This window comes from Salmo salar, chromosome ssa18, assembly GCF_905237065.1.
Source record: "Salmo salar chromosome ssa18, Ssal_v3.1, whole genome shotgun sequence".
NCBI classification, from domain to species: domain Eukaryota; kingdom Metazoa; phylum Chordata; class Actinopteri; order Salmoniformes; family Salmonidae; genus Salmo; species Salmo salar.
This window is the reverse complement of record NC_059459.1, coordinates 66,339,754-66,357,075: the sequence shown is the minus strand read 5'-3', so window position 1 is coordinate 66,357,075 and position 17,322 is coordinate 66,339,754. Positions and strand designations below refer to the sequence as shown.

The following is a 17,322-nucleotide window of genomic DNA, read 5'->3' as shown; positions in this document are numbered from 1 at the left end:
AAAATCACACAAAAATAATCAATGGAAATCCAATTTATCAACCCATGGAGGTCTGGAGTCACACTCAAAATTAAAGTGGAAAACCACACTACAGGCTGATCCAACTTTGATGTAATGTCCTTAAAACAACTCAAAATGAGGCTCAGTAGTGTGTGTGGCCTCCACGTGCCTGTATGACCTCCCTACAATGCCTGGGCATGCTCCTGATGAGGTGGCGGATGGTCTCCTGAGGGATCTCCTCCCAGACCTGGACTAAAGCATCCGCCAACTCCTGGACAGTCTGTGGTGTAACATGGCGTTGGTGGATGGAGCGAGACATGATGTCCCAGATGTGCTCAATTGGATTCAGGTCTGGGGAACGGTCGGGCCAGTCCATAGCATCAATGCCTTCCTCTTGCAGGAACTGCTGACACACTCCAGCCACATGAGGTCTAGCATTGTCTTGCATTAGGAGGAACCCAGGGCCAACCGCACCAGCATATGGTCTCACAAGGGGTCTGAGGATCTCATCTCGGGAACCTAATGGCAGTCAGGCTACCTCTGGCGAGCACATGGAGGGCTGTGCGGCCCCCCAAAGAAATGCCACCCCACACCATGACTGACCCACCGCCAAACCGGTCATGCTGGAGGATGTTGCAGGCAGCAGAACGTTCTCCACGGCGTCTCCAGACTCTGTCACGTCTGTCACGTGCTCAGTGTGAACCTGCTTTCATCTGTGAAGAGCACAGGACGCCAGTGACGAATTTGCCAATCTTGGTGTTCTCTGGCAAATGCCAAACGTCCTGCACGGTGTTGGGCTGTAAGCACAACCCCCACCTGTGGACGTCGGGCCCTCATACCACCCTCATGGAGTCTGTTTCTGACCGTTTGAGCAGACACATGCACGTGTGTGGCCTGCTGGAGGTCATTTTGCAGGGCTCTGGCAGTGCTCCTCCTGCTCCTCCTTGCACAAAGGCGGAGGTAGCGGTCCTGCTGCTGGGTTGTTGCCCTCCTACGGCCTCCTCCACGTCTCCTGATGTACTGGCCTGTCTCCTGGTAGCGCCTCCATGCTCTGGACACTACGCTGACAGACACAGCAAACCTTCTTGCCACAGCTCGCATTGATGTGCCATCCTGGATGAGCTGCACTACCTGAGCCACTTGTGTGGGTTGTAGACTCCGTCTCATGCTACCACTAGAGTGAAAGCACCGCCAGCATTCAAAAGTGACCAAAACATCAGCCAGGAAGCATAGGAACTGAGAAGTGGTCTGTGGTCCCCACCTGCAGAACCACTCCTTTATTGGGGGTGTCTTGCTAATTGCCTATAATTTCCACCTGTGGTCTATTCCATTTGCACAACAGCATGTGAAATTTATTGTCAATCAGTGTTGCTTCCTAAGTGGACAGTTTGATTTCACAGAAGTGTGATTGAATTGGAGTTACATTGTGTTGTTTAAGTGTTCCCTTTATTTTTTTGAGCAGTGTATATATACTATATCAAATTAACTTATACAAACATAAGTTGTGCTACAACACAAAAGCAGCATAGCAGGCATTCTACATATACAAGTATTGTTGATCATTTTATCCACACTGCCACAAGAAATCACTCAGTGAATCCTCTACTGAGTGTCATGTTGAATCGCTGGGAAAATAAAAGGACCAATGTTAATGTGTCATCTCTCACGGACATTGCATTCACTATAAAAAGACGTTTGCACTCTCCATTTGTTTGTGGTTACAGCAATTATGCCAACTGCTTACCGATTTGAATACATTCAGAAACTAAATATTCATCATGGCTATAGAAAAATATACATTTACTGACGCACGTATAGCGACACCTTGGCACTTAGAACAATAAAAATAATATTCGCAAATCAAAGCTCTGAATTGCACTTAAACTTGCGGTATTAGGTTATTCTGGGCAGGACTATAGACGATAGCCTGATCCCAGATTGTCATGCTAAACAATGACCATAAAACAACACCGACATATCTGGGACCAGGCTATACAGACTAAAACAAGGTAAACAACAGAACACTCCCATGGAGAAACATGAGTGGAAAGTAGATAGATGTCCATTCAACACAACACAATGTACACTGTGCTCCTCCAACACAGTGGGCCTGGTCTGGCTGTGGTTTTACAATTACATGGTCGCTTGAGATGGGGAAGAACTCAGTTAGCATAGTAGCATGTTGTCACGTCCTGACCAATATTTAGGTATTATTTCTATTATATTTGGTCAGGACGTGGCAGAGGTATATTTGTTTTGTATTATGGGGTTTTGTGTGTGTGGTGTAGTGGGGTGTATTAGTTTGGTATAGGTTCTAGGTTTGTTTTTCTATGTGTAGTTTTGGGTGCTGGACTCTCAATTGGAGGCAGGTGTTTCTAGTTGCCTCTGATTGGGAGTCCCATAAGTAGGTGTGTGTTTGTTTGGTTTTCGTGGGTAGTTGTTTTTACACTGCGTGTATAGCCTGTAAAACTGCTACTGTTGTCACCGTCATTGTTTTTTCAAGTGGATGCTTTACTCTTTTTTTGGTAATAAAATAACCATGAGTATTCACATACCTGCTGCGCCTTGGTCCATTCATGAAGACAACCGTTACAGAACTACCCACCACCAAAGGACCAAGCAGCAGAAGAGGAGGAAGCCACAGGAGAAGAAAATGGAAGAATGGACCTGGCAGGACGAAAGAAAATTCTGGGCGGACAAGTTAAGGGAGCTAAGGGAACCCGAGAGGCAGCCCCAAGATTTTTTTTGGGGGGGGCACACGGGTAGTTTGGCCAGGCCAGGGAAGAGCCGTAAGCCAGCTACCCGTGACTACAGGGAGGTGCGTACGAGGTGGAGGGCGTCATGTTACGCTGAGGTGCGCACCATCTCGCCTATACGGACGCACAGCCCACTTCGCCCAGTACCAGCGCCCCGCAGGTGCCAGGGCAAGGGGAGCATCGAGCCGGAAGGGGTGATGCCAACCCTGCACTCAAGACCGCCAGTGCGCCCTTTCGGTCCGGTGTTTCCCGCTAGACACACTAGCATGGAGGTGCGTGTCTCCAGGCTGGTACGTCCAATACCTGCCCCACGCATCAGGAGTCAACAGTCGTCATCAGAGCTGCCCGCCAGTCAACAGTCACCAGAGCTGCCCGCCAGTCAACAGTCACCAGAGCTGCCCGCCAGTCAACAGTCGTCGGAGCTGCCCGCCAGTCAACAGTCGTCGGAGCTGCCCGCCAGTCAACAGTCGTCGGAGCTGCCCGCCAGTCAACAGTCGTCGGAGCTGCCCGCCAGTCAACAGTCGTCGGAGCTGCCCGCCAGTCAACAGTCGTCGGAGCTGCCCGCCAGTCAACAGTCGCCGGAGTGGCCGGACTGCGCTGAACTGCCGGAGTGGCCGGACTGCGCTGAACTGCCGGAGTGGCCGGACTGCGCTGAACTGCCGGAGTGGCCGGACTGCGCTGAACTGCCGGAGTGGCCAGACTGCGCTGAACTGCCGGAGTGGCCGGACTGCCCTGAACTGCCGGAGTGGCCGGACTGCCCTGAACTGCCGGAGTGGCCGGACTGCCCTGAACTGCCGGAGTGGCCGGACTGCCCTGAACTGCCGGAGTGGCCGGACTGCCCTGAACTGCCGGAGTGGCCGGACTGCCCTGAACTGCCGGAGTGGCCGGACTGCCCTGAACTGCCGGACTGCCCTGACTGCCCTGTTCTGCCGGAGTGGCCGGACTGCCCTGTTCTGCCGGAGTGGCCGGACTGCCCTGTTCTGCCAGGGTGGCCAGACTGCCCTGAACTGCCAGGGTGGCCAGACTGCCCTGAACTGCCAGGGTGGCCAGACTGCCTGGTTCTGCCAGAGGTGCCCGCCTGCCCTGATCTGCCAGGGTGCCCGGCCTGTCAGGATCAGCCCGAGTGGTCCTCCTGCCCTCCGGTCCAGCCCGAGTGGTCCTCCTGCCCTCCGGTCCAGCCCGAGTGGTCCTCCTGCCCTCCGGTCCAGCTCGAGTGGTCCTCCTGCCTTCCGGTCCAGCCCGAGTGGTCCTCCTGCCTTCCGGCCCAGCCCGAGTGGCCCGCATGCCTTCCGGCCCAGCCCGAGTGGCCCGCATGCCTTCCGGCCCAGCCCGAGTGGCCCGCATGCCTTCCGGCCCAGCCCGAGTGGCCCGCATGCCTTCCGGCCCAGCCCGAGTGGCCCGCATGCCTTCCGCCCAGCCCGAGTGGCCCGCATGCCTTCCGGCCCAGCCCGAGGGGCCCTCCTGCTCCCGGCCCAGCCCGAGGGGCCCTCCTGCCCCCGGCCCCCGAGGGGCCCTCCTGCCCCCGGCCCAGCCCGAGGGGCCCTCCTGTCCCCCGGCCCGGCCCGAGGGGCCCTCCTGTCCCCCGGCCCGGCCCGAGGGGCCCTCCTGTCCCCCGGCCCGGCCAGAGGGGCCCTCCTGTCCTCCGGCCCGGCCCGAGGGGTCCGTCTGCCTGGCGCAGCTATCGGCTCCACCGAAGTGGGCGACGCCGAGGGTGGAGCAGGGTCCACGTCCTGCACCGGAGCCACCTCCAGGATAGGTGGGTTGGGGAGGGAGGGTGTAGCACAGTGCCGTCGTTGACGGCAGCCACCCTCCCTTCCCTCCCTTATTGTTTAGGGGGTATTGCTTTTTGGTTTTGTTGGGGTAATGGGGATTTTTCGTGTTTTCTTTTAAGGTGCATTCCGGGGTCTGCACCTTTAGGGGGGGGTAATGTCACGTCCTGACCAATATTTAGGTATTATTTCTATTATATTTGGTCAGGACGTGGCAGAGGTATATTTGTTTTGTATTATGGGGTTTTGTGTGTGTGGTGTAGTGGGGTGTATTAGTTTGGTATAGGTTCTAGGTTTGTTTTTCTATGTGTAGTTTTGGGTGCTGGACTCTCAATTGGAGGCAGGTGTTTCTAGTTGCCTGTGATTGGGAGTCCCATAAGTAGGTGTGTGTTTGTTTGGTTTTCGTGGGTAGTTGTTTTTACACTGCGTGTATAGCCTGTAAAACTGCTACTGTTGTCACCGTCATTGTTTTTTCAAGTGGATGCTTTACTCTTTTTTTGGTAATAAAATAACCATGAGTATTCACATACCTGCTGCGCCTTGGTCCATTCATGAAGACAACCGTTACACATGTTACCATTCATTCCTAATAACACGTTAGCATTCACCATAGTTTGTACCTTGGCTTTGAGACTGGGGAAACTGTTGTTCGCTGAAACCAAGGGACTCAACTCAACACACTGGTTTGCATACTCAACAGAAAAGGTACTCCCAATATTGTAGTAAACTTTACTCAGTGGCAGTTTGAAGTTACATTTGGTTTAGTCCTGAGGAGAGGGGTTTGAGTTGGGCTACTCCACCATCAATCAATCAAATCAATCAATCAAATCAATCAATCAATCAATCAATCACCACCATTGGTGCTGGTTCCTCCTGCCCCCCCTCGCTGGCTGGGCTGAGTGGTCCGACCCACCACAGAGTCAGGGAGTTGTCCTGTCTGACCTCTGGGGTTGGTGGTATTACAACATCACCCTCTGAACCCGAGTCGGAGGAGTCTCCGTCGCTACTGTCCCCCGGGTCGAGGAACTGGCGCTGCCCGCTGGTTGACACCAGCAACGGCATGAAGGGGTGGACACTGGGGGGAGAGAGTGAACGGGAGGGAGAGCGGGATGAGAGAGAAAGAAATGTAGTTAAATATCAGAAAGTGGCAAATATGACTAATATACACTTCTGCAAAGTCAGAAGACAACCAAATAAATCATATGGGAGGCCCATCAACAACCATCTGGTATACCTGATGCCGTTGGTGCAGTCCCTATGAGCCTGGAACTGGAGGTGAGGCTGCAGTACCTCCTCATTGCCATCGAGGGGAGCTGTGAGGGTGTCCCACACTGACACCACCCCCTCTGTATCGCCACTCAACAAGTACCGGGCAGACCTGCAGAGACACAGGGGCAGCAATCAGCATCAAATGAAAAGAGTGGAGTAAAGAAACCTTGTGCTTTTGGGATGCCCCAGTCTAGCACATAGTCTATCTAGAAGGCCCAGGTTTAGACTTACGGATCCAGGTCAAAGAAGATGCGTTGGTTGGTGGCCACTTTCCTCTTCAGAGAGAACAGAACCTTGCCCGGGTCTCTCAGATCCCAGCACAGAATCTCTGGGTCCTACACACACACGCACGCACACGAGCAACAATAACACTGATCGTGAATGTGGGCACGTGTTTGCATGTGGAGAACCACCACGTTCTCCACTGTGACACTGTGTTCCTCTTCCCCAATCTCTCTCTGTGAGCAGTTTTTAAAAGAAGACGGACAACTTTTTGAGCCCTGTGTCGTCCTACCTTGCGCCCGCCAGTGTACAGGTAGTGTCCGTCGGGTGAGAAGGCGAGGTGTGTGATGCCCCCGTGGTGCCTGGGCGGCAGCAGGGCCAGCAGGGAGCCGTCCTGGCAGGAGTAGAGGCCTGCGGTGCGGGAGTACGAGCCACAGGCATACACAGACTGGCACGGGCTGAACGCCATGCAGGATATGATGCCACTCTGACCCTGACTCTTCACTGGAGAGGAGAGGGAACACACTCAGCATCTATAGAATCGGGTTAGGGGTTAAGAATAGGGTTAGGGGATAGTTAGTTGAGATTTAATAGCACTTCTATAAACCCTCTGTAAGGGAACTCCCCAAATAAAGATGTACCCAGTATTGTTTCTGTTGCTACTGGACTCTACTCCACACCTATAGTGGGCCTCTCCTCACAGTCCCGTCCAGGCCTGTCTGTGTAAAACACCCTGACAGTCTTGTCGAAGCCGCAGTAGAGCTGTGACCCGTCTGGGGAGAAGCAGAGGGAGAGGGCTGCGGTCAGCTCATCCAGATGGTTGTAGGGTCTGAAGCTGGCACGCAGGTCCCCGTTGAACGCATCCCAAGATATGGACCGGGTTATCACGACTGCTGCCGGCTATACTGGTGGAGAGAGAGACAGCGGTTGGTGAGAGACGGAGGGACACAGGGAAGAAGGACGGAATATGATGCGAGGGAGGCTAGAGAAGGAAGGGAACGATGGAAGGAGAAAGGAAAGGAATGGAAAGACAGTGAGGAAAAGGAAGGATGTAGAAAGGAGAGAAAAGGATGGGGAGTGGTGGTGACAACTGGAAGAGCAGTAATGTACACACACTCATTTCATCTCCGTTGAAAAATAACTGACAGACACACACCGACACTGCTTTGTGCCAGATTCATCTGGCGTCATCAGTGAAACACCCCACTGACGCCATTTCAGGACTTCACTATGCATTTCAGTTTTAATATCATTCCTCCCCTCTACTATCTATTCAGAAACAATAGCAGTTTGTTGTCGCACTGGGGTTTATAATGGACAAAAACGATCTGTCAACAGACATGCCACATGGCTATGGCTTTTCAACTCACATAATTGCGGGGGGGCCACAGCCAAACAGTGAACCTAACAAACCAAACGCCGAAACATCACTGTCTGAATTGAAGCTCAATTAGCCAAGAGGAAATTAACCTGGGCGGCTCAGTGCTGTTATGGCACTGTGTCTTTGTTCTGGCTGTTGGGAATCACCCCATTATAATGGTACACCACAGCTAGCCTGGACGCCGGCCCAGAAAGCAATACAAAGGAGGAACACCAGCAACTGTTCTACACTCTCTACAGGAGAGTACAGGACAAGGCTGTTGGCAGAGAGAGGGGGAGAGATGGTGAGAGATGGAGAGAGAGGGGGAGAGATGGAGAGAGAGGGGGAGAGATGGAGAGAGAGGGGGACGGATGGAGAGAGAGGGGGAGAGATGGAGAGAGAGAGGGGGAGAGATGGAGAGAGATGGAGAGAGGGGGAGAGATGGAGAGAGAGAGGGGGAGAGATGGAGAGAGATGGAGAGAGGGGGAGAGATGGAGAGAGAGAGGGGGAGAGAGGGGGAGAGATGGAGAGAGGGGGAGAGATGGAGAGAGAGAGAAAGACAGAGAAAGAGTGAACATACACTGAGTGTACAAATCATTAGGAACACCTGCTCTTTCCATGACAGACTGACCAGGTGAATCCAGGTGAAAGCTATGATCCCTTATAGATGTCACCTGTTAAATCCTCTTCAATCAGTGTAGATGAAGGGGAGGAGACCGTTTAAAGAAGGACTTTTAAGCCTTGAGACAATTGAGATATGGATTGTGTATGTGTGCCATTCAGAGGGTGAATGGGCAAGCCAAAATATTAAAGTACCTTTGAATGGGGTATGGTAGTAGGTGGCAGGCGCACCGGTTTGAGTGTGTCAAGAACTGCAATGCAGCTGTTTTTTTCCCCCATACAACCTTTTCCCGTGTGTATCAAGAATGGTCCACCACCAAAAGGACATCCAGCCAACTTGACACAAGTGTGGGAAGCATTGGAGTCAACATGGGCCAGCATCCCTGTGGAACGCTTTCCACACCTTGTAGAATTCATGTCCCGATGAATTGAGACTCTTTCGAGGGCAAAAAGGGGTGCAACTCAATATTAGGAAGGTGTTCTTAATGTTTTGTGCACTCAGTGTATATGTCCATGTTTCGTTTGACGCCCCGAACAGATGTTTAGGAAACGCTAAGGCCACGTCATTCCACCGGACTCCACTCTGTAACCCTTAACACCAGGCGAACCGGTCCAAAACAACATTGTGCCGTCTGAACACGCACACAGATGAAGGATAACAGTTGACATGGGGTGTCAGCTCTGACTAGCCCCCTCATCCCTGGCTCCTCTCAGGCCCCAGCTCTCAAGTGGTTCATCCTTCACATAAATCATCTCCTCAGGTTGTTTATGCTCTCATCCTCCACCCTGTTTGACTCCTGTCTCTCTCTCCCTCTTAAACTCCCTTTCTTTATTCTTATTCCCCCTCTCTTCTTGCCATGGAGAGATATTTTGCATGTGGTTTATGGTTTGATGCTCTTGTATTGACTATGGTGTGCACCTCTCTCTCTCTCTCTCTCTCTCTCTCTCACACACACACAATGACCCTTTTTTTATTTTCTCATTCCCTTTCATCTAGAGGAGATGTTGTTTCCCTCGCTCCGTGGGGTGGACCACGGCCCACGCTGGGCACTGATCAGAGAGGAACCATGGGAGGAGGGAGATGCTGTTGTTAAGGAGGCCTCGTTAGTAGGCCCTACCAGCGTTGCCCGTAACAACGGCATTCTCCACAGTAACGGCTGGGCGCCATTGATCTCAGCTTTCCACAGCACAGACAATGTCTTAATAATTTGCGTGCTTTTGTACGGCTAGAAAAAACACACAGAGAGAGAGAGAGAGAGAGAGAGAGAGAGAGAGAGAGCCAGGAGAAATCATGAGGCCTTTTAAAAAGCGTCTGGAGTTGTTAGTTCTTCTGTTCGTTCTGTTAAAGGGTGAGTCATCACCTAAAGCACCACAGGTCTCGGACAAACAAACAGACAGACAGCACTGGGGTTCAAGTGGAAAAGGCCAAGACTCCTCAAATAGAGAGAGAAATAATGATGATTTTACAGATTAGCAACTAGATGCAAAACAACTAAACTACAGTGCTCAAGTACTAGCACTGACTCCATTTTCACTGTCAACAGTCTAATATGGAACTCAGTACAGCGCATACAATGTAGCATGGCTCAGTTAAGTCAGCAACCAAGGTTGTGGGTTCAATTACCGCAAGGTAGAAGTCTTCACGTGTCCAACAGAGCTGAAATTCCGAGATCCAACCTGGGACCGTAGCGGGTCCGGGTCCTAAATTCTGACTTTGGTCTCGGATCGGAGTCGGGTCTGATAATTGCCATAGGTCTCAGGTATGTGCAATTACAATTTATTTACCGATTGGACCGGTACTCTGTTAATATAATGTGTGTGAGGATGAGAACTGTGCAAGCTTGTTATCTGTGTCAGCCAATTGCAACTCAATACAATGTATAGCTTATGTCGAGCTGAAACTGGTTCTGGCAGCTCACCCCAGTCTACTGTTGATTGAGAAGATTGAGGCCTTTTTCATTGAAGTGAAAACAAAAGTTAGAGGAGAAAGAGTATAGTGAAAAGAAGCCGACAAGTGGAATGTCCCCAGGGACAAGTTTTAATATTGTAGTGCACAAAGATGAGAGAAAAGTTGGTGCGGCCAAATGGACTGTGTGCATATCGTTTTTGAGGTTTAATGCAACTTAAACGCATTTATTTTTGTATTCATTATAATTAGTTTTATCATTATAGGCCTATTTAAGAAACCAAACCAGTTCTTTAAATAAGCAAGTTTGTTTATTTCATTTTGTTGAGACATTTTCACTGGCTAATTTAAGATCGAACTGTCTTTTAAATTTTGTGCTACGTGTTTAGTTGAAGGTTAAAAGTTGGCCTGTTGTAAAATAAATATCATTAGCCTATTGCCGTCATTTGTTGGGTAGTTCTACAGTAGGCACTCACCTTTGTTGGCAGGCCTAATTGCTGCACTATCCTAGCCTGTTCTAAACTTTTGTGAAGGTTTAAACCAGTTCTTTAAAAAATAAAAAGTGTTTTGTTTCATTCTGTTGAGACATTTTCTTTGACCAAATTAAGTTCCAACTATAATGTTGTGTTTGCCGCAATATAATAGAATTACTGGTAGGCCTACTATACGGCTACTTGCACTTAAACCATGAAAAGCAAAAACCAAAGGCGGCGAGATGCAAAACTTAATTTAATGCCTCAATATAAGAACATGTTCATATTTTCCCTATAAACAATGACTTACTTTTGATATTCCCATTATAAAGTTAAGAAACTCTTGTGAAGGTTTGGTGTGGTATGGCTATTATTAGGCTTAGCTACTGCAGGCCTATGAAGGCAGTGGGCACCAGCACACCAACTGGCTCCGACAGTTGAACTTGAGGTGAAGAACAATGTTTTAGGCCTATCAGTTACTCCTTTAATCTAACAATATAAAGATGCTCATCTTTCCAAAAAAAATATTCTGAAGGAAAATGTACATAGTAGCCTCCTCCTGTATCTGTATAGCAGTAGTAGCCTGACAAGTATAAAGAAATGAATTTCGGTGTTGGGAACATGACGCCGGCATATCTCCATCTTACTCTCCATCTCTCTAGGGCTAAGCTTCTTTTCCTTTATATAATGTTTTTAAATATTATTATCATACACTGGGCTCATATGCATGCAATGCCCTAATGCATTTAGTGCTCAAATCTCTGACAGTAAAAAAATAAATCAATAAATAAAATAGGCTACAGTTTTGAATACGCTACACATCGAAACGTAACAAATAGTTTTTTTTGTAATTTGTTGTAGGCAGTTAACTGTGGATCACTTGGCCAATATCACTCGTTTATTGATGGAGCTGGCAGCGTTTCTTTCTCTTTCATCTCTCGGAGCTGAACTGGTCTCTCGTATCCGAACCAGCACGGGCCTTTTCCTAACAGGTCTGACTCACCTCGGGTCCATTCAGAACAGGTCTCCGTTTCTTTTTTTAATTAGTTCACACATATCAAGTCAGGTGGGGAAGCCACGGATCCATTTCGGAATGGGTCCAACTTTTTGGAACCCGTCAAAGACTATAAACCGCATTGAAACAGGATATAGGGCGGCAGGTAGCCTAGCGGTTAGAGCATTGGGCCTGTAACCGAAAGGTCACTGGTTTGATTCCATGAGCTGATAAGGTGCAAAAATCTGTCAAGCCCTTGAGCAAGGCACTTAACCCTAATTTGCTCCGAGGGCCGCCATACTACTATGGTTGATCCTGTAAAACGACACCTTCCCCTGTACCGATCCGATCTACAGTATGTGACAATAAAACATCTCTTTATAATCGAATGCTAATGGAATATCTCTGATATGAGTGGTGGTAGTAGTAGAGGAGGGCTGCTGAACTCACAAGCAGGAGTCTGGATCCAGAGAGCTCATCTTGGGATACCAGCAGTAGTCATAGATGGTATCCCCCTCTGCCATTTTCAACACTGGACTCTGTAGGGCGGGGAGACCATTAGAGAGAGGGAGGGGGGGGTCAAGTCCTCCATCTAGGACTATACAGGATAGGACAGCTTATGTTGCTAGTTCAGTGCAGAAACGTGGTAATTAACTACAATGACCATAATCCATTGCACCCATTTTTTGTCTCAGACAGAGACGCCTGCTACGTTAGGTTCGATACACAAAGACCGTATAGACCGCAATGAGCGAGGAATGTACACAACACAACAACAAGAAGGATAGAAACAGTTCAAAGTATGCCTTATCTACTTTGAAGAATTAGTCAAATTACTTTGTCAGACAGCTCTGCAACCTACTTAGGCAGACTAGCCTAGCTAAATAGAATGACTAAAGACAGTACAGTATGGGGAGCACAGAGATAACGTTAGATGGTTTGGCTGGCTGGCTGCTACTACCTGAGCAGAGATGAGATGATGACTAAGGAATGAAAAATAACAACGTTCTCAAATAAAAACGAACATACACAACTGAAACATTGTATTATTTCGTAGTAATTAGCATTTTTTTTTATTGATGTCTACCCAATGTGGACCTGACAGAGAAAATTGAATATTTTCAATGTTTTGGCAATTGAATGGTCAATATGTTTCCATTAAAAAGCTCTAAATTCATTTTAATATCATAACGCATTTAATGTTTGTTTTTTAAATGATTGAAAGCGAAATGGAAAATAGTGATTATTTTTTTAATAATCAAACCGGACGTCAAAAAGCACTAATCACTCAGCACTAACCAGGAGTGAAGATCAGTGATGTAGTGGCGCCCTCACCATCTCCGTGAGCAGGTCCCAGTTGTAGCTGTAGATCTCAGGGGGGAGGTTGTAGACACGCAGCACGTTGTCTGCACTGTTGGTCAGGATGCACGAGCCGTCTGGGGCCCTGGGAGAATTACACTGCCTTCAGAATATATTCATACCCCTTGATTTATTCCACATTTTGCTGTGTTAAAGCCTAAATTAAAACATGGCTAAAGCAAAAAAAGATATCCTCACCCCTTAATGACAAAGGGAAAGCATGTTCTTTTACATTTTTGATAATTTTTAGGAAATAAAACACTGAAAAATCAGATTTACATAAGTTTTCACACCTCCGAGTCTATACATGTCAAAATCACCTTTGGCAGCGATTACAGCTGTGAGTCTTTCTGGGTAAGTCTAAGAGCGTCGCACACCTGGATTGTACATTATTCTTTAAAAGAATGATTCAAGCTCTGTCAAGACAGCCATAGATATTCAAGACAATTTAAGTCAAAACTGTAAACAGGCCCCTCGGGAACATTCAATGTTGTCTTGGTAAGAAACTCCAGTGTAGATTTGGCCTTGTGTTTTAGGTTATTGTCCTGCTGAAAGGTGAATTTGTCTCCCAGTGTCTGTTGGAAAGCAGACAACTAGGTTTTCCTCTAGGATTTTGCCTGTGCTTAGCTCTATTCCATTTATTTCCATCCTAAATAAACTCCATAGTCCTTACCGATGACAAACATACCCATAACACGATGCAGACACCACCATGCTTGAAAATATGAAGAGTGGTACTCAGTGATGTGTTGTTTGATTTACCCCCAAACATAAAACTTTGTATTCAGGACATAGAGTTTGTTTTTGCCACATTTTGTGCAGTTTTACTTTAGTGCCTTATTACAAACAGGATATATATTTTGGAATACTTTTATTCTGTACAGGCTTCCTTTTTCATTTAGGTTAGTATTGTGGAATAACTACAATGTTGTTGATCCATCCTCAGTTCTCTCCTATGACAGTCATTAAACTCTGTAACTGTTTTAAAGTCACCATTGGCCTAATGGTGAAATCCCTGAGCGGTTTCCTTCCTCTCCAGCAACTGAGTTAGGAAGGATGCCTGTATCTTTGTAGTGGCTGGGTGTATTGATACACCATTCAAAGTGTAATTGATAACTTCACCATGCTCAAAGGGATATTCGATGTCTGCTTTTTTTTTTTGTACCCATCTACCAATAAGTACCCTTCTTTGCAAGGCATTGGAAAACCACCCTGGACTTTGTGGTAGAATCTGTGTTAGAAATTCACTGCTCCACTGAGGGACCTTACAGATAATTGTATGTGTGGGGTACAGAGGTAATCATAAAGAAATAATGTTAAACACTATTATTGCACACAGAGTGAGTCCACATATTTACTCCTGAACTTATTTAGGTTTGCCATAACAAAGGGGTTGAATACTTATTGACTTAAGACATTTCAGCTTTTCATTTTTATTCATTTCTAAAAACAAAATTCCACTTTCACATTATGGGGTATTATGTGTAGGCCAGTGACACAACATCTCAATTTAATCCATTTTAAATTCAGACTGTAACACAACTACATTTGGAAAAAGTCAAGGTGTGTGAATACTTCCTGAAGGCAATGTAACACAGAGATACTCTGTTTTATAGAATTCAAAGTCTTCGTAGCTAAATGGATGCTAAAGCCATGCAATAAACCAAGGAACAGTATTTTAAGAGGGAGTTACCATTTGCAGCCCTTGAGGTAGTTCTCAGGGGGGGTGGAGTACTCAGCCCAGGAACCAGTCAGCATCTGAGGGTTCTGGCTGAAGTCGAGGCCTAGGCTGCAGGGACGGAGGATAGGAGTAGGGCGACGTACATTAGAAATTAAAAATACAAAGACATGGGAAAACCGTAAGCAAAGGGCAGATATTTTACAAGGTTTGGGCATCCAAAAAACACCCGAAATGTATTTTCAAATATCGTAATATATCAATTAGCTTCTACAGTATTTATCTAGAATAATCCTAAAATACTTCACATACTTTAGTCCTTCGCTAGGGGTTTCAGCTGGGCCGCTGTGCTCCTGTTCCTCCTCCTCCTCTCCTCCCTCTGTCGTGCCATGATCCTCACAAGGACCCCAGTCTCCATTCTGATGATAAGCTCCTTCTTCGGCTCCTCCTTCAATCTCACCTGGCTGGGTGGCCCCTGTAAGAGATTCCCATAGTCACAGGCTAAATACTACTAAGTTACTAGTCCAAAGCTAACGATTCCATTCATCATTATGGACAGAAATGTAGGATACCGTTGAACACTAATGATTCCATTCATCATTATGGACAGAAATGTAGGATACCGTTGAACACTAATGATTCCATTCATCATTATGGACAGAAATGTAGGATACCGTTGAACACTAATGATTCCATTCATCATTATGGACAGAAATGTAGGATACCGTTGAACACTAATGATTCCATTCACCATTATGGACAGAAATGTAGGATACCGTTGAACACTAATGATTCCATTCATCATTATGGACAGAAATGTAGGATACCGTTGAACACTAATGATTCCATTCACCATTATGGAGGCTAGCAGTTAAGAGTGTTGGGCCAGTAACCTAAAGGTCACTACGTAAAAAAATAAAATAAATTGTTGTGCCCTTGAGCAAGGCACTTAACCCTAATTGCTCCTGTAAGTCGCTCTGGATACGTTTGTCAGCTAAAATACAAAAATGAGTAATTTACCTCCATCTTGGTTCAGTACGGCCAAGACTTCTTGACCCCCTCTGGCCTGTTCTATGGGTCCTCTATATGTATCATAGGGGTCAAGAATCAGCCCCTCTCCACACAGCCTGGGCTGTTTAGCCGCTGAAGGGGTCTCTTCTTCCAGATTGACCCCCAACTCCAGGTTATACCCCTGTGGAAGATGTGGGGTTGACTGAGGAGGCTCACTATCGGCCTCTGCCTTCTGCCCAACGCCTGCCGCAACCCCACTTTCACCACTCTCTACTGGATCAGACATCTCTTTATCTCAATAACTCTTATTTTTTCCTTATATCCCTCTGTGCCTCCTCTCAAATCTTCTTTCCTCTGGCTCCCTGGTGGTCTGCCTGTGTCAGACGTTGGTGTTATTGGGGTAGTGCTTCTTCCTGCAGTGTGGATGTCTCAGTCTGGGGGAAGAGTGGGTTCATCACAGCTCCCACGGGACACTGGAGGGTAGAAAGAATGGAGGAGAAATTGAATGAGAATAAGACAAAACATATATGGTACACGTAAAATAAAACACATCGTGGTAGCAATAGCACCAATGATAAAGCACACCATCACAAAAATCAACAAAATTACATCTAGCAGTGTTGTTAAAACGATATTTAATGATGGGCTGATTAAATTATGGCTAGTTCAGCAATTAGTTAGATAACTTTCCAGAAGATACCAACCCTACTATTGCGCTTGTTTACACTGTGCTGCACTGGGGTCGGAAGGCAATCATGGTTACGTTAAGACGCTTTGGCGTCGGGAAAACGTACCTAGATGCAGGGATGGGATATGCCACTGTACTCCAACTTTTACCTTTATCCACACTGATACTTCGAGAAGATTGAAATACTGTCCTTTTCATCCTCATGCTAGCTAGCAGTAGCCACCGCAGCAATTTTGGAATGGCAGTGTCTGACAATCAGCTCATTTGTTGTTCAAGCAATGTGCCATTCCATAATGGCTGATTTGGCCACTGCTAGCTTGCACAGGGACAAAAAGTGCATTTCCCATTAAAACTGGTAGTATTTTTTATATTCTCGATGGCGCAGTGTGGACAAAGGTAACATTTGGAGTACTGTACAGTCGCATATCCCATCCCTGCATTGGGGGTACGTTTTCCGACTGATATCTCACTCCTGCTCCAGTGTCTAAATGTAACCATGATTGCCTTCCGATCCCAGGGCAGTTCAGTGTAAACAAGCGAAACGGTAGGGTCGGTATCTTCTGACAAGCTATCTAGCAAACTAACTACAAAACATGAGTTAACTACTGATGGACAACTAGCTAGCAAGTTACCAATTTGGTCTGCCTCACGATTTCTCTATTAGGTTTACCAGCCTCCTCGGCAAAGTAATCACTGTTCTTCGAATGACTAGAAGTCTGCTTACAACGTAGCCGTACCCTGGAGTTATATAGCAGCAGTCACGAAATCAAGTCATGCTGCGAATTTGTAAACACGGGGGGCCACCATGAAACATTGACTGCCTTGAGGGGAACTATCGCGAGACTTCAGGCTATCATAGCCCGCCCTCCTCTTTCTTCTTCGATGGAGTTTAACGGCGGTTAGCATCCAAAGTTAATGGTGCGTTACCGCCACCAGCTGTACGGGGTATTGAATGCCCCCCCTCCTCCAAACAAGGATGTTCATGTTGTTATTCATGTTGTTGTTCATGTTGTTGTTATTCTTGTTGTTCGTCTTCTATGGTATATTGGTGATTGCACAATTTAATGTGCATCCCGCCACCCACTGTGCCGGATGGAAACAGGATTCCCCAAAAAACGGAACAAACTACCAAAAAACTACCAAAAAATTAATTAAATAAACAACTTTTCTGTAAAATAATTAAACCAATCTGATCCCTACACAGGCTCTAGGGGAA

General features: G+C 47.2%; 1 protein-coding gene across 1 annotated transcript; it reads right to left on the bottom strand.

Moving 5' to 3' along the window:
• Positions 1–5,240: 5,240 nt before the first annotated feature.
• On the bottom strand, positions 5,241–16,938 carry LOC106577758 (telomerase Cajal body protein 1-like). The gene is given in 12 exon segments (XM_014156079.2): positions 5,241–5,600; positions 5,760–5,903; positions 6,026–6,129; positions 6,309–6,520; positions 6,697–6,883; positions 6,885–6,921; positions 11,821–11,909; positions 12,706–12,814; positions 14,423–14,518; positions 14,720–14,882; positions 15,428–15,891; positions 16,739–16,938. Coding segments are annotated over 11 exon segments (1,653 nt in total). The 5' UTR covers positions 15,705–15,891; positions 16,739–16,938; the 3' UTR covers positions 5,241–5,365.
• Positions 16,939–17,322: the final 384 nt, after the last annotated feature.